This window comes from Stenella coeruleoalba (genome assembly GCF_951394435.1).
Source record: "Stenella coeruleoalba genome assembly, chromosome: 8".
Taxonomy (NCBI): Eukaryota; Metazoa; Chordata; class Mammalia; order Artiodactyla; family Delphinidae; genus Stenella; species Stenella coeruleoalba.
In genome coordinates this window covers 13,706,752-13,732,124 of record NC_137154.1, presented here as the reverse complement: position 1 = coordinate 13,732,124, position 25,373 = coordinate 13,706,752, and the positions used below count along the sequence as shown (strand labels likewise).

Genomic DNA, 25,373 nt, shown 5'->3' with positions numbered 1-25,373 from the left:
TTTCCACGTGTGATCCTTTACTGAAACGTAACGAAAACGTTCCATTTTTAAAACAAATTGTGACAGGCGATGAAAAGTGGATACTGTACAATAATGTGGAACAAAGAGATCATGGGGCAAGTGAAATAAACCACCATCAACCACACCAAAGGCCAGTCAGTCTTCATCCAGAGAAGGTGATGTTGTGTATACGGCGGGATTGGAAGAGAGTCCTCTTTTATGAGCTACTTTAAACCAAATGATTAATTCCTATAAGTACTGCTCCCAAATAGACCAAGTGAAAGCAGCACTTGACAACTTGACAAAAAGGGTCCAGAATTAGTCGACAGAAAGTGCATAATCTTCCATCAGGATAACGCAAGATGGCATGTTTCTTTGATGACCAGGCACAAACTGTTACAGCTTGGCTGGGAGGTTCTGATTCATCCACCGTATTCACTAGACATTGCACCTTTGGATTTCCATTTATTTCGGTCTTTACAAAATTCTCTTAATGGAAAACGTTTCAATTCCCTGGAAGACTGGAAAAGGCACCTGGAACAGTTCTTTGCTCAAAAAGATAAAAAGTTTTGGGAAGATGGAATTATGAAGTTGCCTAAAAAAATGGCAGAAGGTAGTTGAAGAAAACAGTGAATACGTTGTTCAATGAAGTTCTTGGTGAAAATGAAAAATATATCTTTTGTTTTTTCTTAAAAACTGAAAGAACTTTTTGGCCAACCCAATACAAAGGGCTAGTACTCATTCTAGATTTTCCCCTATGCCTAGCAGATAAAAATTAGGCTCAAGGAGAGAAATACAGTACTGGTTCACCGAGGACATCTAATCCCTATCTATCTTCTTCTAAGGAGATGCTGGACTTGATCTTTAGAGCAAGAAAGGTGGGGAGAAAAAGCTGAAGTTGGACTTCCCTAGTGGTACAGTGGTTACGAATCTGCCTGCCAATGCAGGGGACACGGGTTTGAGCCCTGGTCCGGGAAGATCCCACATGCCACGGAGCAACTAAGCCCGTGTGCCACAACTACTGAAGTCCGCATGCCTAGAGCCCATGCTCCACAGTAAGAGAAGCCACCGCAGTGAGAAGCCCGGGTGCCACAACGAAGAGCAGCCCCCCGCTTGCCGCAACTAGAGAAAGCCCGTGCGCGGCAACGAAGACCCAACACAGCCAATAAATAAATTAATTAATTAATTTAAAAAAAAGCTGAAGTCAAGAAAGTCATAAGAGAAGCAACACAGAGAAGAGCTGAGAAATGGAAATTTTAAGGCTCAGCTTAAGAAGGTCCACAGATATCTACAGAATGAAGATGACAACATTATGTTCCCACAGGATCAACCTAAGCACCTGGAGGGGAGGGGAGGAGAGGAGAAAACGAGTGAGATGGACTGAATAGATTTTTAAATGGAAAAGAAGTCTTATCAACAGCAAAAATTTAAAATAAATAAATAAATAATAAAGTATTTTAGGTCCTTCTGAAAGTGGAATAGCAAACCAACTAACTTAAAATCCTAGTCAAGTAACTGGCACGCAGCCTCCAAGGCCCAATGCTAGGTATAATCTGGAATACAAAGGATTTGTTATGATTAAAAGAAGAATTCAAACCTTTGGCTTCTCACAAGAAAGCAGTTATGGGTGTGACCCCTTGGTAGCTCCTAATGTTCAACATTTACGAACATCAAAGCCAAAGGAGAACATAAGTGAAATATTCAAGTTTAACGTCCAGGTCCTAGGTTGAAAAAGGAATGGGGAGGCATGTGTTTCTCTGGGAAGTAGACTGGGCCTTAATCTTGCCTGTATTAATCTGCAATATTGTTTGATTGAGTCTATTTATGCACACACACAAAAATCCCCTCCCATCACAGACTGCCCAATAAAGAAACAAAAAAGAAAGATATAAGAGGAGTTCTGAGGATAATTCAATTTGTCAAAATGAGGTCTAAGAACTCAAAATTCCAATATTTTCCTTTACAGACAGGGTCCTGAGGCCACTTCAAGTATGATAGTTTGTTTCAGTTATGCTCCCCACACAAAAGTTATGAGTCATGTAAAATTATAAAATGTGAAATAGTCAAATTGTAACCAACATTGCTTAGCTCTTGCTATAAGAATCCCATAATTTCTTGCCATATCCTTTTCACTCTCATTTTAAGGTCTCAGATCAGGAGAGACGTAGAAGGGGGAAGTCTAGCATACAAAATGAAGAGGGCAAAGGAAGCAGGCATCTTTATTTTTTATTGTATTGTATTGTATTGTATTGTTTGCTTGTTTATTTATTTGCCATGCCACAAGGCTTGTGGGATCCCAGTTCCCTGACCAGGGATTGAACCCGGGCCCTTGGCAGTTAAAGGGTGGAGTCCTAACCACTGAACCACCAGGGAATTCCCAGCAGGCATATTTATTTATTTATTTAAAGGGTATTTACCATGTTTTATCCAGAATTCCTTTTTTTTTTTCAATTAATTTTTTGGGGGGGCTGCGTTGGGTCTTCATTGCTGCGCACGGGCTTTCTCTAATTGCAGCAAGCGGGGGCTACTCTTCATTGCAGTGCACGGGCTTCTCATTGCAGTGACCTCTCTTGCTGCAGAGCAAGGGCTATAGGTGAGCGGGCTTCAGTAGTTGTGGCTCTCAGGCTCAGCAGTTGTGGCTCGCGGGCTCTAGAGCGCAGGCTCAGTAGTTGTGACGCACGGGTTTAGTTGCTCTGTGGCATGTGGGATCTTCCCAGACCAGGGCTTGAACCCGTGTCCCCTGCATTGGCAGGCGGATTCTTAACGACTGTGCCACCAGGGAAGCCCCCCCCAGCAGGCATCTTTAAATAAAGGAGATCCCCAGATACCAAGACTATGATTATTTTTTTTCAAGATTTCTAAACTCTAACAATTTTTCTTCAGGTGCCAGAAAAGAACACTGTCTCTCTCTGTAGTGCATTAGCACATAGCACGTAGTGTCCCACATAGGAGAGACACTAATAACACAAAGGAAAAGGTAAGCAACTCCACTTCATGCCTGAGAACAAAGACTAACAATAAGTCCACACTAACCAAAACTAAAACACAGTGTACCTGGAAATAATGGTAGAATGGGACAAAAAGTAAACATGAAGCTGAAGGACATAAACCACCAGTCAGCCTTTCCTTCACCACTATAACCTCCAAATTCTATGTCCAATTCCTCTGGTACTTCCACCCAGTGGCAGCTCGAGAAATTCTATAAATGAGTCTTAGGGCTGGCAGTTCAATAGGTGGGGTGGGGACAGGTTAGGTCCTGAAGCTGCCAGCAGAGCAAGCTCACTGTTTTCACTTAGATGGTATTATCATTTTTTTCTTTTTTTTAATATCTTTATTGGAGTATAATTGCTTTACAATGGTGTGTTAGTTTGGTGTGTTAGTTTCTGCTGTATAACAAAAGTGAATCAGCTATACATATACATATATACCCATAACCCCTCCCTCTTGCTTCTCCCTCCCACCCTCCCTATCCCACCCCTCTAGGTGGACACAAAGCACCGAGCTGATCTCCCTGTGCTATGAGGCTGCTTCCTACTAGCTATCTATTTTACATTTGGTAGTATATACATGTCCATGACACTCTCTCACTTTGTCCCAGCTTACCCTTCCCCCTCCCCGTGTCCCCATGTCCATTCTCTACATCTGCATCGTTATTCCTGTCCTGCCCCTAGTTTCTTCAGAACCTTTTTTTTTTTTAGATTCCATATATATGTGTTAGCATACGGTATTTGTTTTTCTCTTTCTGACTTACTTCACTCTGTATGACAGTCTCTAGGTCCAACCACCTCACTACAAATAACTCAATTTCGTTTCTTTTTATGGCTGAGTAATAATATTCCATTGTATATATGTGCCACATCACTTAGATGGTGTTATTTTTAAGGGTAGCTTGGGTTGCATCATGGTGCCAGAGAGGTATCTAAGAATTCCCAAGCTCACCCTTGGTGCTGGCTGCTTTTATCCCATAGGACCTTAAAATTCTTCCTTGGTAAGACAAAGATTAGAATAGCTGGAAACTTCTTTAGAGCAGGTGTTCTTAAGCTGTCCCTGTAGTCTCTCTACCTGGAACATGGCGGGTGGAGAAACTGGGCATTTGAAAAAACTTATCTCAAGCTTTGTATTGATATGTTTAGGTTTAATTAGTTTACCTAATAAGCAATATAACATTTTATCCCTTTCTCCCAGTCACCTCATTTCAGCAGAATCAATGAAAATATTCAGACCAAGAAACACTTTGTGACTTTTATAAGCTCTCAATTAGGTCTTATGTTAGCTGTATTCATTTTGCCTAAAAGAACATCGAGTTCAAATTCAATGACCCATGATAAATAAAGGTAAAGGTAGGAGGGGAAGGGGACCCAAAGAGCAAAGGCAGAGGAATGGAAGGATACCGGCTGAATCCCATCACTACACACTGTAACCTCTTATCAAGGGAATAAGAGACAATCTGTAGTTTTATTTGGGGAGAGTCTCTGCCTCTTTAAACAGTCTCTACACTTCCATTCTCAGCACTCTTCTTCCTTCCCAAGGCATACCACTGCTCCACCTCCTCTGGGGAGTGGAATCTACAGTTCCCCATGCCAGGTTAAGCTTCTCTTCACTTTCTAGTAGCAAATATGGCGACACACACACACACACACACACACACACACACACACACACACACACACACACACACACACACACACACACACCCCACCAAGCTGTGGCAGCTCCCTTTATGTCTCACAGTCATTTCATGAATCTTGGCTAAGCTTTGAGACAGAGCAAAGAGATGTTCAGTAAACACACTAAACCACTGGGTGCCCTGCTGAGCTGGATGAAGTTCTTGTGAAAGCCAGCTTAAATCTCCTATAAGTATACATCTTTCTTGTACACAGGCCATCCTATTTTGAACCCAACTGCCCAGTGCAAAATTCAGAGCTCACCAACAGCAGAGCTTGCATCCCACCAATCATGGAGATGGCTCTGAACGTCAAGGATGTCCTAAAAGAATGACTAGTGGATATGAAATTTGTCTCTATATGCCCTGAGGCCCAATCCATGCATTCACATTTGGAGCCCATAAAGTTGCTCTTAACCAATCTCATCAATAAGGCCAAGCAAAAGCTAACTAACTCCTATGCTTGAGGAGAACTGAATTCTAGCTTCTCCCAACTACTGCTATAAAAACGCATAATGTGCCACAGTGACTGGGCACACAAAGATCCCTTGCCTTAGGAACTTTTCTTCCAATTTGCTTCTGTTAAAGGAGCTGGGGATTATAAATAATGCCACGGGTACAGGTTCACTTACAGCCAATTTAGTAAGTGCTCGCACAGTTAATTCTGTCAGTCTTACTCCTACACAGAAATACATGTGGCCCCAAGGGGCCCAACCACCCACAGAGCTCTTTTGCACATCTTTTTACCCTCCAGCACACAGAAATAGAGGGCTACATCCCAGAAAACAGAGAAAGAGAAAAGGCAGTTTCTCTGAAATGCTATGTCTAGAAAACCAGGATCTAGCTTCCCATTTGGATGTAATTTCTAAATTCATGTCTCTCTGAATAAACCAAATAATGATTTAGACCAAGATGCTTCTCTGGAATTCAAAATCTGTACATCTGTATCCCTTGGTATGCTGAAACTTTCCTTTCATGTATATGTAAGGACACTTTAAAAAGCAGTTGGTTTAGAATGAGTTACCAGGTTACCTCATATCTCAAAAATCTACTTCGTTGTGGAGGAATGTTACAGTAATGGCCTTTAATGATTTAAGCCCCCCTGTATCCACGCCCTTAAAGAGAGTACCCTCTCTGACTCTGGGCTTAACCATGTGGCTTACGTTAGCTGACAGGACAATAACAAAAGTGACAGCAGAGACTTGCAAAGTGCTTGTGTATTGGGGCCTGACAGCTCGTTTCTCTCTGTAAGCCTGAGACACTGTGTGAAGAAACTGGTGAAGAGAAAAGAGACAAGTCATCCAGCTGAGGCCAACCAGCCTGTCAACTGCCAGATATGTGTGAAGCCATCTTTATTAGTTTTCTGCGGCTATAATTATGAATTACCACAAACTTAGTGGCTTAACATAAATTTACTAGCTTTCATTCCTGCAGGTCAGAAAACCAACATGGTTCTCATGGGGCTAACATCAAGGTGGTGGCAGGACTATGTTATTTTCTGGAGGCTCGACTATGTTATTTTCTGGAGGCTCTAGGGAAGGATCCATTTCCTTGCTCATATGTTTTTGGCAGAATTCAGTTCCTTGCAGTTTCAGGACTGAGGTTCTTTTTCCCTTGCTGACTGTTAGCTGAGGGCCAAACAATTCCCATCTTCTATCACTGCATCTCTTGGACTGACCTGTCTGCCTTTCTCTTCTATTTTTAAGGGCTCGTGTGATTAGACTGGGTCCACCCAGATAATTCAGTATCTTCTCCCCATCTCAAAATCTGTAACCTTAATCACATGTGCAAAGTTTCTTTTGCCAAATAAAGTAACATATTCACAGGTTCCAGCGATTAGTATGTGGAGATCTTCAGCAGTCCACTGTCCTGCTTATTACACCAACTAAGACCATCAATACCCAGCCAAGTCATCAACTGACACAGAGCAGCCAAGTTGGCTCAGACCAGATGAACTGTACACAGGAACCACGGAATTTTAAGGAACAGTAAACACTTTTTTAAAGCCAGTAAATTTAGGGGTGGTTTGTGAGGCAGCAAAAGCTAACTGATAAAACGGCCAAGGCTACACCACTTCCGAAGGGTCTGTGTAACCCTCAACCTGATAACATAGATATTTCCCCTTTCTCTTCTCCAGTTCAACAAGCATGCCTAAGAGGTCACTGGCAGTTTTCTGTCCTCTGAATCATAAAACAAAATAATTAATTAGCTTTATTTCTTCTTCCAGTCCAGATCTAGAGATTATTGCTGAAATTTAACAAAAGTTAGCCTTATAATCTCAACAGGACCAGAGAGGGGCTCTTTGATGGACAACTAGAAGCTATACACACAAAATACATATAAATATAAATATATATGTACACACACGCACACACACACACCAGAAGTTTTAGGGAAAGATTTTAAGGAAGGGCCAACTTTTGATAGAGCAAAAACTCCTGATGAGAGGGAAATTTCATTGCCACCTAACCATTTCCTCTTCATGTATAAACACCAATGAGGGCTTTGGGGCACAGCGTCTAAGCGGGGGTCTCTAACCCTTCATTAGCCAAATATATTTTCTCAAATGGTCTCTCCCTCAAATTTACCGATACTTAAAGGTCTGGAAAACTTCAGTGGAAGGAAAATGCCAACAGCAAGTTAATGTCTGTCATCTTGGCTCTTTTGGCTGACTTCCCTATGCCTAGGCCTTGCCTATTAATTGAATGCTATTTGGATTCCATCTCAAAAATAAATGTGGATAGAGACCAGAGGCCTGCCTTCCCCAGACTGATAAGAACAGCACAGTGCAATTATACCCAAACAGCTTTGTTTTGGAATGTAATCACCGACCCAGCCCTCTTCCCAATGGGATGGCAACAGTGTAATTACCTCTTCAGGAGTCATTTGTTTGGGAATGTAGTTCTTCTACAGGGCTCTTTCTAGTGGAAAGCAGCTGCAACAAGAGTATATGAGAATTTGTAGCACCCTCCCCAGTCGCAGTTTTGTAGCTGAACAAATTATTTTTGTTTTCTTAAAGTAAAGCCAGAGTTTACATTTCAGCCTCTTTTTCTACCAACATGGAATCACCCATACCCATGACGGTTCTATTTGAAAAGTCCCAATCTAAAGCTAGATTGCTTGAGTTCTGATTCCTACTCTGTCAAGCACTAGCTGTGGTCTTGGGCAAATTACTTCATCTGTTTATGCCTCAGTTTCCTCATTTATAAAAATGAGTAATAACAGGACATCACTGGAATATTATGAAGATTAAGTGAAGAAATATGTGAGAAGTGCTTAGAGCACCACTTGGCATATAGTAAGGGCTCCTGGGTCTTTGTTTTGTTTTTAGCACATTTGAAGCACTGTATTCCACCACAGTCTCCACGTTTTGCAAATGTGATCTAACATCAGCTCATGGTCAAATCTAAGCTTGAGTTACTGCATTCTTTCTGTCCACAACCCTTTTGCCAATTCAGCACAAGGGGCAGTGTTTTGGAAAATTTTAAACGCTGCTATAAAACTGTCACAGTCTCCGAGCTATTTGCCTAAGTAAACTCTCCGATAAGCAGGAGGGACTAGATATTTCCATGTCATTCTTTTCATTTGTGTTACTAGTCTAGGGATATTACAATAAAGAGCCTCTGTTGTGAAATCTTGCTGTTGGAAAAACGAGCAAATACCACCAAAAGCAGCCACTGGCAATATGGCAGATTCTGGAGAAAATTCACCTTTTTAGACAGATTTATTCATGAAAATGAATGATATATTTTCCTCACATGCCTACAGTATATCCAACCCCCCTGAAGACTCTTGTTCCCACTGGGAACTTCCACCTTTTACCTCCTGTCCAGTTTTCCCTCTGTTCCTTTGTAGCCTGGACGAAATTCTCTAAGAAGAATACTTTTTGGCTTGTGCTTCACCAGCCATGAGCCATAGAGTAAAAATCATGAGTTTGCTTGCCAAGCAGTCCCAAAGTATACAACTCCACAGCTCAAGGCAGTAGGAATGAAGCTGGGCCCCTTCTGCATGGCACACAGCTGCAGTGGGCTGGGCTTATGATAAACCCAGGGATTCATCATGGTACCCCTGTAATAGGAGAGAGTGTTTTTACAGGCTGACGTATGTAGTTACAGGATAACTTTCTGGCTCTGGGATGACACTAAACACCTGGCCAAAAGAAACACCACCACCCCCCCACAAAGAGTTTCAACACTTCAAAAGGTCCCTGGTCACCCACCTGCAGGTGCCTCTTTCCACCTCATGGCTTATATACCAAGATATCTGTGCTTACTCTTGGCTTCTAGCTGAGTGCCACAAGGACCCTGGGGAAGAGCTGGCCTTGTGGATCAGCAGGTGTTAAAGAAAAGAAATTAACACCCATGGGTTGGATCTACTTTGGCAGAGAGGGTGAGAGGTGCTGCCTGTCAGCTCCCATGGCATTTCCAGTCAGTTTGGAATAAATGAGACTGCCCAAGGACATGGTCTGAGAAAGAGGAAGAAAAGCTAATATGAGATCAGAGTTTTAAAAAAGAAGGAGGTGGGGGGCTTCCCTGGTGGCGCAGTGGTTGAGAGTCCGCCTGCCGATGCAGGGGACACGGGGTCGTGCCCTGGTCTGGAAAGATCCCACATGCCGCAGAGCGGCTAGGCCCGTGAGCCATGTATGCTGAGCCTGCGCATCCAGAGCTTGTGCTCCGCAACGGGAGAGGCCACAACAGTGAGAGGCCCGTGTACAGCAAAAAAAAAAAAAGAAAAAAAAAGAAGGAGGTGGAGGGTTAACATTCATATCAAGCACTTAGGTAAAAAATGATGGAGTAGATGGGACAGCAAAGAAGACTGTTTCAAGTCTTTCCAGAGTATGTATAAGACCTCTAATCTTAAGTAAAGTGGAGATTGGCTATTGCCTCCACTGGAAAAAATGGGCTTTGACCTATAATTTGCTCTTTCTTTCCTCACATCTCCTCTGTAGATTTCTATATTGTTGTTTTGAGGGGTTGCAAAACATGTCAAAGCACATACCAATCAGAACCTAAGAAAAGTAAAAGGGTCCTGGCATTACAGTGGGTACTTATAGCCCTAGAGGGCATCTTCAGCTGGCACCTTCAAAATGAGTAGTATTTCTAAGAAGTACACAACCCACAGGACTCAACAAACTTTGAGATCACTCTAGGTCTAGGGAAGCCCCAGAGTACAGAGAACTTACAGTACAAGTAAACAGTGGGGTCTCAATACAGATATGTTGATGCTAACCTTTCTTTTTCAGGAGGAAGAAGGGGAAGAGATAGGAAATTGGTTAAGAAGTTACAAGAAAAGTTATAGGTCAATTTCTCCTAGGAATAAAACTCCTAGCAGAGCTGACAAGAACCTGTTGTCCCAGCATAAAAGCTTAACAGACTCATATTTTCTGCTGTAGAAATGCTGGCAGGTTCTGTGCTCTCATAGCCAGTTTTCTGTGTATACGTCTACCTTAGCATTTAGCACAATACACACTGTCCTATAGCTATTTCTGAGCACGATGGGCTTACGCAGTAGACGGTAGGCTTATGGAGAGCAGAGATCATGTCTTTTTCATCTGGGTACTATCATATACCTAACAGTGTACCATATAAACAACAAAAGCTCAATAAAAGCTTATCGACTAAAAATGGCTTATATACCAGCTGAGCACTCTGTAGGTAGTAACAAATTCATTCATTTTTTCCCCCATTACTCTTAGCTCCAGATCAAGAAGAGTTATACGCCAGGAGCTCACTAGGACCAACAAATCTTAGATTCCTGCAGGCACACTCCTTAATGTGTGGCAAGTCGTCTCTCCCCATTTCTTCCCTCTGCCTCTGTTCCTAGCTTTAATGAGTTAATCTAGAGCAGTGTTTCTCAATTTTTCAAGTGCACCAGGATCACCTAGAAGACTCTTTAAAAACAAATTCCTAGGCCCACAACCAGAATTTCTGCTTCAGTGGGTCTGAGGTAGGGATCAAGAATTTGCATTTGTAACAAGTTCCCAAATGATGCTGATGTTATTGGTCCACTCTGAGAGTCCCATGTTGCCAAGGTTACATAGGAGCAAGCACTTAGTCTGGAGAGTAGATGCTTATTTCATGAGCGCAGGTTCTGATGTGAGACAGAAAACGGTTTCTCAAATGCAAACTCTGACTCCTCTAATCTAACCCCCTTGGTTGACATGACTACAGGCAACAATGGACACATTAGCATGTCAAACTATCAACACAGGGACCTTCAGGTTACCATCTGTTGGTGCCTTAGAGCACAAGCTCCCAGTTTTTTCAACTCTCTGACCATAGCAAAGGGGAGAAAGCCCTGCTTGGTACCCAGGAAGTGCACCATTGTTGAGGAAAACAAAAGAAGAGTGAGAGATCAGCAAGGTTATAATCATTGAGGAGACTAGCACAGCTCTAACTCATGCTGGCCCCCAAGATTTACAATAAAAATCATAATGATAATAGCTAAAATCTATTGAACACTTACTTTGTGCAAAAAAAAAAAATCCTATTCTAAGTGTTTCATATATATTAGCTCATTTAATCCTCAAAACAATTCTACGAGCTAAATACTATTCTTACGCCCATTTTACAGATGAAGAAACTGAGTCCCAAGAAAAGGTAAAATAAATTAACCAAGATTACACTGCTAGGAAGTAGCAGCATGAATATCTGAACTTAGATAGTCTAGCTCTGGAGCCCAAACTCTTGAACATTTTGTTCTACTGCCTCTCAAACCAACTCTACACTGCAAGTGGCAGCTGTCCTTCCCAAGCTCCACTCAGGCTCACAGACCCATGCAAAACACAAATGGGGGCACATTCAGAGTCACTTCAAACTGCACCAAAACCCATAAATTCTTGGTCCAAGCCCAGGTTTGAGTTACACACACACACACACACACACACACACACACACACACACACACACACATGCTAATCTATTAGGACTGGCAGTTAAATTCTCAGGGTAATTATTAAATTTTTAGTGGCAGGGCCAAAACAAAAACAAAAAACACATAGAAACTCAGGCTACAACCTGGCTAGACAGTAAACTCCATTAAGGGCAGAACCATTAAATTCTTTTAACAGACCTAAAGAGGACTTCCCTGGTGGTGCAGCGGTTAACAATCCACCTGCCAATACAGGGGACACAGGTTTGAGCCCTGGCCTGGGAAGACCCCACATGCCACGGAGCAACTAAGCCCGTGTGCCACAACTACTGAGCCTGCTCTCTAGAGCCCGTGAGCCACAACTACTGAGCCCACGCACCACGACTACTGAAGCGCACACACCTAGAGCCCGTGCTCCGCAACAAGAGAAGCTACAGCACCACAACAAAGACCCAACACAGCCAAAAAAAATAATAAAAAAAAAAGACCCAAAGAGCTCTGGAAAATGCTAAGCATTTAGAAAGTTCTATGTACATTTCAAAGTGACGGTCCAGAAAGAGCACAGGAGTTAAGCATCAGTGGGGAGAGATCAAGAGGAAATTTCCTAGGGTAGACAGAGATGGAGGCACAGAAAAACTTAGTCACACATTATAAAAGGAACAGAAAAGTTCGCTGACAAGGCCCAATATTCTCCTCTAGAAAAGCCTGAAGAAGCACAGATAATTCAGCTTAGAAACCAGGACCTAGGTTCTCGACAAGCATACTTCTCACTAGTGGAATAAGGAGATGCAGCAAAGGGCTGGGGTAGAGAGAGCATGGATGCTCCAGTGATTGGTGGAAACCAAATCAGTAAAAGGCCCTGGATGCTGTGTAAGGCATCTGTGAAAGCTGGGTTCTCTGGAAGGAGCTGCTTCCCAGGCAACCAAGCCAGCCCCTTATCGCCTTTACTTTCATCACTGGAGCAGAATGAAAGGTAATTGGGTTAATTATTAAAGAGGTCCTAGCTAGTACCACCACCACTAATTGTCCATTAATCTGGGGTTTATAAACAGCTATCTTAATTGATGTTGAGTTGGAATGTGCCACTTACTTTATTAGCCTGGCAACTGGGTACCAGAGAGGTAAAGAACATGGAGAAGGGTCCAGCCAAGGAGATAAAGGGTCCAACACCAGAATTATCATTCATTTCTGTTCATACTCATGTAAGTATACCATGATGGCCTTCAACTGTATTCACTACTTTTCATCTTTCCTAGATTTGCCAACTCAAATGAAGATCTGATATACAGTAATTAAACCATCTGTTGTATTAAACAACTATGATAGTAAATTGAGAAATTAGACTAATTCTTAAATGTCAGCAAGCCCGAGGACCCAGATGTCCACCTAGTTGGCCAAACTAGATTAGACAGGCCTCCTGAGAGTAATTCCCTAAAATACCAGAAAAGTGGGGAATATCTAAGAAAGAGGACCACTGTTTTTAAAAAAGAGGAGAGGAGCAAAAGACAACCAAAAATAAAGTTAACAAGAAAAAGAAAAGTAAATTCTTGCAAAAGGGGTAGCTCTATTTTACTCACAACAGGCAAACAGAAGGATGCCTGGGATATGAGATTACATAAAGCAATAAATTGTAACACTGTATCACTGGGTTTGTAATATATAGACATAATATACATAGCAATAATAACACAAAGAAGGGGTATGACTATGTAGCTATAATGGAACAAAGTTTCTGTATCTTACCAGAATCAAGTCTCTATAAGTCTGAAGTAGATCCTGATAAAGTACAGTTTAAAATCAAGAAAGGAATTAAAATAGCACATTAGAAGCTATCCACTTAATACAAAAGAAGTCAGTAGGGGCTTCCCTGGTGGCACAGTGGTTAAGAATCTGCCTGCCAATGCAAGGGACACAGGTTCAAGCCCTGGCCTGGGAAGATCCCACATGCCACACGAGCAACTAAGCCCGTGTGCCACAACTACTGAGCCTGCGCTCAAGAGCCCGCACACCACAACTACTGAGCCCACGTCCCACAACTACTGAAGCCTGTGCGCCTAGAGCCCGTGCTCCTCAACAAGAGAAGCCACTGCAATGAAAAGCCCGTGCACCGCAACAAAGAGTAGCCCCCACTTGCCGCAACTAGAGAATGCTCACGCACAGCAACAAAGACCCAACACAGCCAAAAATAAAAACAAACAAATTAATTAACTTTAAAAAAAAGTTAGTAAAGGAGAAACAGTAATAAAAAAAGACATTAGAAATACAGAAAACAAACAGCAAAATGGCAGGCAAAAATCTAACTATATTAATAACATTAAATGTGAATGGACTAAACAATCTAATCAAACAGCAGAGATTTTCAGACTAGATAAAAAACAACTATATGTTTTCTATAGGAGACACACTTTATATTCTGATATATAAAACAGGCTGAAAGTAAAAGGATGGGTAAAGATATATTACACAACCTACATCCATAAAAGAGCTGGAGTAGCTATACTGATGTAAGAAAAATTAGACTTAAAGACAATATTACTAGAGAATATAACCTTTAAAAATTGTGAATCACTATGTTGTACACCTGAAACTTATATAATATTGTACCATCATCTATACCTGAAAAAAAAAAAGACAATATTACACGAGATAGAGGAACATTTTATAACGAAAAAGTTGATTCATCAGGGAGGCAAAACAATTACAAATATATAGGTGCCTAACAACAAAGTCCCAAAATATATGAGGCAAAAACTGACAAAACTGAAGGGAGAAATATACAGTTCAGGAATAATATTAGAAATTTCAATACTCCATTCTTAATAATGGGTAGAACAACCTGACAGAAAATCAGCAAGGGTATACAAAACTTGAATAACACTATCAACCAAGTAGATCTCCCTGGCATCTACAGAACCCTCCACATGGCGACAAAAGAATATACAACCTTGCCATGCACACAGGTAACATTCTCCAGAACAGACCATATGTTAAGCCATAAAGCAAGTTTCAATAAATTTACAGTAACTGAAATCATACAAAGTATGTTCTTAGACCACAGTAAAATTAAATAAGAAAGCAACAACAGAAGGAAATTTGTAAAAATTGAAAAACACACTCCTAAACTAATGGCTCAAAGAAGACATCCTAAGAGAAATTAGGATGACTGGGCACAAAGCCCATGACACTCAACCAGGCCCCAATGACCTGTAGCTAGAAGCAAAAAAATCCTGACACTTCCCATTGATTTTAATCAAAATACTAAATTAAATCCATCAGGACCACATCTGCTGGGAGCAGATGCTCATTAGGATGAAAGTCAAAAAGATTAGACAGAACAGATAACTAATACCCTACATTACCCAGGTCCCTATCCCTCAGCGTTTCTCTTCCAGTAATTACCAGGAAGACGTCAAATGCCAGGGCTTCTCATTTCACTTATATCAGGTCTCAAGCATGCAGAAAAATATTATAGGCTTAAGAACCTTTCGGCAGATACTCCCTACTTGAACTCAGGCAAAACATGGCACAGAAGGCAGAACAGAGTTATTATGAGTCAGGCAGACCTGGTTTAAAGTTCCAGGTCTGCCTCTCACTGCATTATATTGGACAAGTAATGTAACTTCTCTGAACGTCAGCTTTCTTCCCTACAGAATGGAAACACACTATCTACTTCATAGGGCGGTCATAATGTATGGGAAAGCACTTTGGACTGTACCTGGCCCATAGTAGGCAGTCATTAACTTCATTTCCTTCTCTGTTATAGACTGCTATTACTATACAGAGCTAGAGCTGTCTGCTAAAAAGTCAGCAGGGGGAGCGCCCCAGACTTTTGCGTGTTTCCCCAAAAATATACCGGTAAAGTTGCAGTAGCTTTAAATGTAGTTATACCTCTTTAAGTACAGGTTCAGAATTTGTGTTGCTGAAGAAGGGGCCTGGTGTGGGTTGATGGGTGACTGGAGGCCACCAGGAACCTACAGAATTGTGGAGAAGACAACAAGATAAGGCGGAAGAGATGAAGATTAACAGACTATCAAAACACTTCTCTGTAGCAGCTTCTGTTTTGTATTACTGCTTTCAGGCTCTTGTGGGAGGAAGTGGGCAGAATGGATCTTAATTTTCTGCAAATCCATTTTTGTTGATGATTCTGAATGGCTTTGGCTAGGGTCCATTGAAAACTCATTTGCCACTGGTAATGCCTCCTAAAACTGCAGGTGTGTATATACTTTGTCCCTCCAGGTCTGCCAAATTTCCATGCTTCACCCCTACAAAAAGCCACTCACCATACAAAGGTTTCTGCCTTATATTTGGAGCTAAGAACCAAACAGCAAGACTGAGGTACAGCCAACCACCTAAACTCTGAGCTACAGAAGAGCAGGGATCTTGTCTGTCTTATTCACTCTGGTAGCCTACAACAGTGCCTGGCACACAGCTGCGGAACAAACGTCTACTGAATCTAATTGTTCTGAGACCATCACAACCTCATTCCAATCATATAAGAGAAAGTGCCTTTCCAGGAAAATTGGGAGTGCTTACTGCTAAAACACTAATTTGTCTTCACTTCAAAAGCCATTATTACAGCAGCTCTATCTATTACATGATCACAAAATAAGTTTAATAAAAAGCAAAACATCTGTGTCCAGGAGGGCATGAAGGCTCGGGGAAAGGCCTATTATATAATAAGATTTTCCTTAGCAAGCACTACTGGGTCACAAAAAGCTATGTCTAGAAACCACTTAAAATAGAGGAATTAGAACAAATAAGAAAACCCCTGAAGATCAGCCAAGTTCCCTGGGACCTCTTTCCCTTTTCTAGATTAAGGACCTAGAAGAAGAATGCTATTTTGATGCTCTGTCCTTAAAAATAGCTGTGGGGAGGCAGGCAGACTAGGAAACAGAAGTCCCACTGCCTGGTTCACTTCTGGCTCCTCTACTTCTAGCTGCATCACTCTGGGCAAGTTAGCCTTCTGGGCTTCAGTTCCCACCACTGTTAGATAATAGCACCCATCTCATAGGATTACTGTGAGAATGAAATGAAATATGACTAGGAAGAGCACTTAAAACACTCCCTAGCATACAGCCAATGCTCAATGAATGTTAAGCTTTTTTTTGTTGCTGTTATTATTATCATTGGTATTTTCTCAAGAGAAGAATAAAAGTAACACAAAACTGTCAACAGAATCTGGAGGGACATCCAAATGTCTACAAATGATGAGGGCATTTAAGGAAAGACCAGTGGGGTAGATGCAAACTATTACATACAGAATGGATAAACAACAAGGTCCTACTGTATAGCACGGGGAACTATATTCAACATCCTGGGATAAACCATAATGAAAAATAATATAAAAAAGAAAATATATATGTGTATAACTGAGTCACTTTGCTGTACAGCAGAAATTAACACAACATTGTAAAACAAGTATACTTCAATTAAAAAAAGAAGAAAAAAGAAGAAAAGACCAGTGGATACTCTGCAACATGCATCTTGAGAAAATGGGAGAAATGAGTTTAAATGTGAATGGAAACCATCCACTAATCTAATTCAAGAATGAGCTTCTTGAGAGCCTAGATTTCCTTCCTCTCAAGGCACTCTACATCTTTTGTTAGAGAACTTTTCTCAGTAGATTTCATGTTTGTAAACTGCCTGCTGGAACATAACCCCTATATTCAAAGGTATCCACAAGTGAAACTGGGCTATTTGGGGTCAGACCTCTGGGCATAAAGCAGGGAAGAAGAAATGGAGGTAAAGAGTTATTAGATCAAAGGAGAGAAAAACAACATACAGCTGTTCCAAAAAAACTAAATGCAAAGGAAATAGAGACTTCCCAGCAGTAGAGGAGCAGGGAGCTGCTGTGTTGGGTGGTAGAGGCAGATGTCTGGAACAAAGAAGGGTGGAGAAGAACTCTGTAGTACTGTCTGGCAGCAAGTGATTATCTGCCAGTGAGGAGCTTCCACGTGCCATTAGCCAAGCCACACAGAAGCGCCAAGCAAGGAGAGCCATGGGGTCTGTTTACCGACTAGGGCCCTCATCAGTCAAAGTTGTCAGGACACCATGGTGCAGTCTACTCCCCCACCAAGCCTGGGCCTATGAAGCCCTGGTGTCCAGTAGAGAGAAACCATTGAGGTTTCTGGGGTTTCTAGGCCTTGACACTGGGTCAAGGATACTGCTACTTAAAGGAAGCCAGATCCCATGGCTTACCAGCTGCCACAACAGCTTGGTCAGAAATCATATTCCCCCAGCCTGACAGTGCTACTGCCTCACACCGATCCCTCTCTACCTTTAACCATCACGTGGCCCAGATTTTCCAAAACGTAATGTCATTTGAATTTTTTAAATAAAGATGCTTATTAAAGATACACCAAGAGACTTCCCTGGTGGCACAGTGGTTAAGAATCTGCCTGCCAATGCAGGGGACACAGGATCAATCCCTGAAGATCCCACATGCTGTGGAGCAACTAAGCCCATGCGCCACAACTACTGAGCCTGCGCTCTAGAGCCCACAAGCCACAACTACTGAGCCCACGTGCCACAACTACTGAAGCCCGTGCACTGCAACGAAGAGTAACCCCTGCTCGCTGCAACTAGAGAAAGCCTGCGCACAGCAATGAAGACCCAGCACAGCCAAAAATTTAATTTATTTAAAAAAAAATACACCAAAATGTGGCTTGATTTTTACAGTTTTTAATGCCTTCACATACATAAATTTACAAGTTGGCAGTGGAGGTGGGGGGGAAGGGGGAAAAGAGAAAAACCTTTGTTAGAAAAAAAATAGATTCTGCTTTGTTTCCTTCTCTAGACTGCCCAGAAGCAGCAGCACACACTGGGTCTCAGCCCAGTCACATCACGCATATTAGCCCCAAAACGTTGGTCACTAAGTTATTCAGCCACCATAAAACTGCATCGGCTGGGTTTGTCCAGTCCATTTTCTATTCTGTGGAAATTTCTAAGCCAGCTCCATGGGTCCCTCTCCTCCTTCTTCCTCTGAAGATTATTCCACAGGGCCTGGAAACTCCATGTGCTGGCAGCAGCAATGGGTTGGAGAGGTGTGCTTTCAGTCCTAATTAAATCACAGGATCTGGCTCATGCGTACCTCAACAATAAAACATGAGCAAGGCATCTTTATCATTCAATTTAAAAAGTCTATTTGCTGGATTAAGAAACAAATGGTTTAAATAAATTTTAAAAAAGATGTCTGGGGACCTCTCTGGTGGTGAAGTAGATAAGAATCCGCCTGCCAATGCAGGGGACATGGGTTCGACCCCTGGCCCGGGAAGATCCCACATGCTGTGCAGCAACTAAGCCCGCACACCACAACTACTGAGCCCACATGCCACAACTACTGAAGCCCGCGTGCCCGGAGCCCATGCTCCGCAACAAAAAGAAGCCACCGCAATGAGAAGCCCACACACTGCAACAAAGAGTAGCTCCCGCTCGTTGCAACGGGAGAAAAGCCCGTGTGCAGCAACGAAGACCCAACGCAGCCAAAAATAGATAAATAAATTAATTAAAAAAGAGATGTCTGAAGGAAGTGGGAATGGGCAAAAGAAGCAGCTTTCCTCAGTCTGTAGTTTCCTGCCCTGAAGTAAGGAACCAAGTACAAGACCTTAAAAAAGAGTTTTCAGCCAGATGCCAAGATGCCATCACATCAGCATAGGTAAAGGAGGGGAAAGCTTTACACGGCTCCCTCCCCCTTTAAATTTTCAAAATCCAAAGAAACAACTCCTTACCTGCCAGGACCCTGTTAACAGAAGAGTGAGTAGCCAAGCCAGGCTGTCCACGTTCATGAAAAATCCCAGCATAAGGCAAGTACTCAGGCAGCAAGAAACGCCTATAAGATGGGAAGGAAATCCAAAAAAGAGGGGATATATGTATATGCATAGCTGATTCATTTTGCTGTACAGCAGAAACTAATACAACATTGTAAAGCAACTACACACCAATAAAAATTAATTTAAAAAAACGCCTATATGAAGGAATCACGCGTTAAAAGCCTACTACAGACTGCCTTAAAACAAAGGAGATATACTATCTACTAACCCTCAACAATCAAAGATAAGGGATCCACTAAGCCTAGGAATCCAAAGAAACCTAGAGCAGAGTACAATTCCTCTCACACGTTTGCATCTTCTTCCAATCTTTCTTCTAAAGTTTCCCGGGGCTTCTATTCTTGAACAGGATGCTCCCAATGCCATTTTTCTATGTCTTTTCATTGTGGTTAATCATTTCCTGTCAAGTCTTTAGGTGGCAGGGCTGGACTGTAGGCTCACTAGGAAATAATTCCAGATATGGACAATCCACCAGATTGTCCATATCTGGAATTATCTGTCCAGGACAAATAATTTTGTCCAAATAGGTCTGTCCAGGACAAACCTACCAGAAAGTAGGTTTAAAAATCCCAGCCTCTCATAAAGCCTCCCTCAGAAAAGTCTCTCATAAAAGTTGACTATCCAGTTCTTACCTTGGGACAAAGCGTCCAAGTGAAGGTGCAGACATCCGGGCATTTCGTGGAGCTCGGTGCCTGGATCTGTCACCATTGTCCCTGGAGAAAACAAAAAGACTACACCTAAGAGAGTCACTAAAGCAGAAACAGACACCAGCCCAAAAGACAGACATCCCGCAAACTAAATTCCTACACTTAGGTGAAGGTCCCAGAGAAATTAGTCATCTGGTTGCTTACTAATTTGGGTGGCACATTAATATACTACGTTTCTGGAGTACCACAATTAAAATAATTATGAGCATATACTAACAGTTCAGTAAGAAGGAAGATTTTTCTTGAAATAATGTGGTCTCTGAACTCTGCAGCATCTGAAATTGAAGCCAAGTTTAGATCTTCTAAAGGGATTTAGAATGGATATGTATATAAACATATCTCTTTCTAGACTGAAGGACAGAAAAACTTTGGCTTCGGGGGATCTTGAAGGAAGAAGAATTCTCCCATCAAGTTCATTCAACAAATGGTTATCTTTAAATCTGTTTAGGTCCTTGGTGTGGAAAAATCATGGATATGTGAAAGAAAAACAACACAAGAAAAAGGCTAGGCAGTCCTTTCTTTTAGAGATTGAAAAATTAACAATGATGAAGATTATTAGACAATGCAATCCTAAGCTTGGTCATTTGATTAAAAAGAAAAGTCTAGTGTTTTCTTTATGGTCTGTTAAAGTAATGGTAATAAACACCATTTACGAAATATCTACTAAGTCCTAATACAAAGGTTATTAATATGTTACCCCATTTAATCTTCTGAGTTTCCCATTAAGTCTCATTAGATCTGTTTCACAGATAAGGAAACTAAGGACCAGAGAGGCAAATACCCAAGGTCACACAACTAGTAAGTGGTTGAGACAAGATTCAAGGAAGATCCATCTGACTCTGAAGCCCTTGCTCTTTCCACTACACTTCACTGCTTCCTACAAGAGAAGACAACAGAAACTTCACGTGGCTTAGTTTCCAATGCATCAAAGGAACAATAAGCCAAAGGGCACTCTGGCTGGATAGAGCAGTTAATTAGCTGTTTAACCAACTCCACAAAATAAATGAACCTCTTGAGAGCTTGATTTGGGGTATGTTCTGAATTCTTCCTTTGGATTATCTTCAACTTAATGAGATAATCTTCAAACTGGCACTGTAACCAAAGTTAAGACAACACTTTGGCTTTCAAGTGTACTACTGGGACCCTTACAAACCAGAAATGAAAGCCTAGGAAGGTTTTTATATCTTGGTGGAACTGGATGCTGAGCATTTAGAGACAAATCAATATCAGGGATACTGGAAGCTGATCCATTAAAAGTCAGTACTTGGTTTTTATTTTTGCAGAAGAGAAAGCATATTACTGTTTTCTTTAACATATCATAGTCCTGTGACTTGATACTCTACAGATGAAGGGAGAGGCAAGGAAAGAGAGATAAGACCATATGGAAAGTGAAAAGGGGATTATAAAGAACAACGAGATCAGAAGTTCCTGACCAGCAGACTGCAGCTCTGGGGAGCCCACAAATTATTATAAGGAGTAGCTGAATATCAAACAAATAAGACAGCTCCCAAATTAAGTATATTATTATTTTTCAAGTATATGTAGATTCAAGTTGTGATCAAAGTACCAACTCGGTTAAAAGTACAAGTGGGGGCTTCCCTGGTGGCGCAGTGGTTGAGAGTCCGCCCGCCAATGCAAGGGACACGGGTTCATGCCCCAGTCTGGGAAGATCCCACATGCCGCACGGAGCGGCTGGGCCCGTGAGCCATGGCCGCTGAGCCTGCGCGTCCGGAGCCTGTGCTCTGCAACAGGAGAGGCCACAACAGTGAGAGGCCCACGTACCGCAAAAAAAAAAAAAAAAAAAAAGTACAAGTGAACTCATGACAGCTTTTCATAACAGTATATTTTACTTACAGATGGGCACTAAAAGTGCAACTAATTATCATGAGAGAAGTTAGAACACATATTAAAGTTAAGAAGGGTCCTAAGGGGGGGGGAGGAAGGGTCCTAAGCCTCAAAAAGGTTGAAAATTAAGTTACAGAAAGAAGCATCATGGGACAAATCCAATTACTTTATTCTAGAGCTAAGAAAGAGCTGGCCTTCCCAGAACCATGCTGTGGAGCTGACAATTTACTTCTGAACAAGGACCAAAGAGCCCTCTCTCTCTGGACAATAAACAGTGCTCTATCTGGCATTAGCAGAGTTGAAGAGCAGGGAAGGAGAGGGATGTACAGGAGACAGTACTGATCAGCAGTTGCCAGAATCAAACATGACACAGAGCTGGGTGAAAGGACATATGAAGATAACTTAGAAAGATGGACAAATGCCAGGGCTGGGAGAAAATTTGGCTCCTATGACATATTTCACAAGCCTCTTTTAATTGTTATTAAAACCTAAAAACAATTAACTTTTCTGATTCAATTTCTCCTTCCGTCTTAAAAAAAAAAAGGGAGGAGGAAGGGCAAAACATGGTCAGAGATAATGGCTTTATGTTATTTAGAGATTACCGGAAGAGATATATATATATATATGAAAATCAGCTGGCTCAGATACAAGCAGTCTCAGAATGATGGTTACATTAGGCACCGCAAAAGAGGCAATAATATTAAGTGAGTGGAGATGTATCTCTTGGTCCTCAGTTTAACGTCTTGACTAATGATGGGGAAGTAGGAGTTAAACAGCATCTCAATAAAATGTAGAGAAGACTTCAAATTGAAAGTGTTGAGCACACTAGCAAAGAAGGAGAAATGACAGAATTGTACACAGAACAATTAGTAAAATGTGAAATGTGGTGAACACGCAAATGAGATGCTATGGGAGAAAAAAACACAGGCATCTAGGAGAAAATAGCCTAGAACAGCTCAAACATTTCCTTACCAGGAAAAACTTAAAACATGAATGGGTAAGGTGGCAAAGGCCAGAATGTCCAACCACAGGACAAGTTAAGCAAGTAGAGGGCAAAAGCCCCACGTTTTAATGCTGGCACACAAAAATCCCTGACTAAAAGCATGGCCCTAAATAAATTAGAGGTGAAAAGAGCAACTAATGACTCTAGCTTCTATAGTCTAAAAAGAAGGGAAAATTCAAAATAAGGAGCTGAGATGGGGAAACAAACTTCAATGCAAAGGATATCTGCAAGGGCGGGGTCAGGGTAGAAGTGAGGGGAGAGGAAGAGTGGTTAAGAGTTTCAAAAAAACGAAAAAAAAAAAGAGTTTCAAGAAAAGGGCAAAGAAATTAAAAGTACTTAAAATAATGTTCAATTTAGAAAACTACACAGACTCTGACACTCACTTCAGTGCTGATACAAGACCAACTTGGAGCAAGCCTCCACGAGATGAAGAAGGCAAATTTAGGCAGAGACTAAAGATTAGAAGATGTTTGCCAGATGAACAGTGGGAGAAAGGCAGACCCAGAAAGACAGTTTACCTTAGGAATAATGGAGGGTGATAAATACTGGGCCTAACATAACATAGCCCATGCCCTTTTCAAGGGTAGTACTTAAAAAAAAAACAAAAACAAAAACAGTGAAGACCAGAGTATGCAAGCACGCTGGTACCACTCCTCTATCACTGGAGGACTCTTTCTCACCAGAATACTTTTCAGGGAAACACCAGAGAAATCCTCATCAATTTCATCAGCCAGAAGCTGCCTTTAAGCCAGCAGGATAGAAGCTGGCTGAGTTATTAATGGCCTTCCCAGTTGTTGAACTCTGTGCATCTCTGATTAACTCTCAGAAGGCTATTTGGGAAGGAAAGAGGGAAAAAAATAAGACTTTCTCATAAAAGATTTTGTAAGGAAAAATCACCCTTCAAACAAGCATCCAAGACAACTGACAAATACAAGAAAATGCATCTATGGAACAAGGGAGAAACACAGCAGCTACTCTTGCTAAATGCCTGGGATTAATTGCCTCAGAGAGAAGCTGTAACTTAAAGGAATGTAAAATACACCTACAGACTGCTGTCTGAGTCCTAACCAGAGAGTCAGGCTGCCATTACTACTCAGTGACAAATGGCTCTGACTTGGGCCTTTGTAAATAAAGCTCTGGCAGCACAAAGCTCAAAAGGCCATTATCTTCTTGACAATACACAGTTGACTGTGCTGAAAATTAGACCATTAAAAAAATACTTGTTTCCCTGTGCTCTTCAGTTTCTACTCAATCTCCAGACAGTAGAAGGCCTAGCTGGTGTTCCTGTCCTTGGATGGCACAGTGATCTTGGTCAAGTCCTTTCTTTACTCAGGTGCTATTAGTAAGGCTCTAGACTCTACTTCAAAGGACTGTGCACGCATGTCAGGGCTAGATTTCTGGGAGGAAGGCACAGGCCCAGCTGATATCATTCATAGGGGATACCTAATAGCATAGGTCTCTTGGAACTTCAGAGCCTTAATTTTTCTCCAAGGAATAGTAATATAACAGATAATTACCACTTACAAATTCCTCTCCTTTCTTTTTCTTTCCTTTTTTGTTTTTTAATTTGTTTGTTTGGCTGCATTGGGTCTTCGTTGCTGCGTAAGGGCTTTCTCTAGCTGCGGCGAGCCGGGGCTACTCTTTGTTGCGGTGCGCGGGCTGCTCATTGCTGTGGCTTCTCTTGTTGTGGAGCACAGGCTCTAGGCACGCGGGTTTCCGTAGCTCTGGTACGCGGGCTCAGTAGTTGTGGCTCACAGGCTCTAGAGTGCAGGCTCAGTAGTTGTGGTGCACGGGCTTAGTTGCTCCGTGGCATGTGGGATCTTCCCGGACCAGGGCTTGAACCCATTTCCCCTGCACTGGCAGGCGGATTCTTAACCACTGCGCCACCAGGGAAGTCCTCTCCTTTCTTGTTCTACCTTTAATTTCATCTGCATGTATTATGCAAATCCATATTCCTATTGTGCATTTTATGTTAAAAAATAAATACATATCTCTAAGTGATAGCTATCCTCCTTTCCCCCTCTTCCTTCACAGCTGTTTAATTCTTTAAATCCAGATATATTCCATTTTCTTTCTCTTCTCCTAGCATTCCTCATAATAAATATTCATATGTATTTTAGTTGCCCAGAAAGAATACTAATTTTAAAGCTGCCAAGCAATATTATATATTTCTAAGCAATAGGCTCAAAACCCTCAGGAAAGAGCTGGAATTCAGGTAGGCATATATTTTATAAATCTATTGGGGCTCCACAGGTACCAGATATCCTATTCCTAATCCTCAGGAAGTCTCTCCACTTTTCTGAAACTTTTCATTATTCTACCTCTGCTGAGTACAAGGGAAATCCTTCTAAGATAGGTAGTTAGCTCCAACAAAGATCCAAGAGCTTTAGGGCTAAAATAAACTTCAGAGATTATCTAATCTAATTTTACAAGGTCAGACATTGAGGCCTAGGGTAGGA

General features: G+C 41.7%; 1 protein-coding gene across 9 annotated transcripts in view; it reads right to left on the bottom strand.

Annotated features, from left to right (window-relative positions):
* AMBRA1 (autophagy and beclin 1 regulator 1) overlaps positions 1-25,373 on the bottom strand; it is a 175,907-nt gene that overhangs the window by 79,571 nt on the left and 70,963 nt on the right. For all 9 annotated transcript variants that reach the window (XM_079928471.1, XM_079928478.1, XM_079928479.1 and 6 more), the window contains 2 exons: positions 19,992-20,072; positions 19,261-19,361 (listed from right to left, as the gene is read on the bottom strand). In XM_079928471.1, the coding sequence (XP_079784597.1) occupies positions 19,261-19,361; positions 19,992-20,072 (182 nt within the window). The remainder of the gene's footprint in view (positions 1-19,260; positions 19,362-19,991; positions 20,073-25,373) is intronic.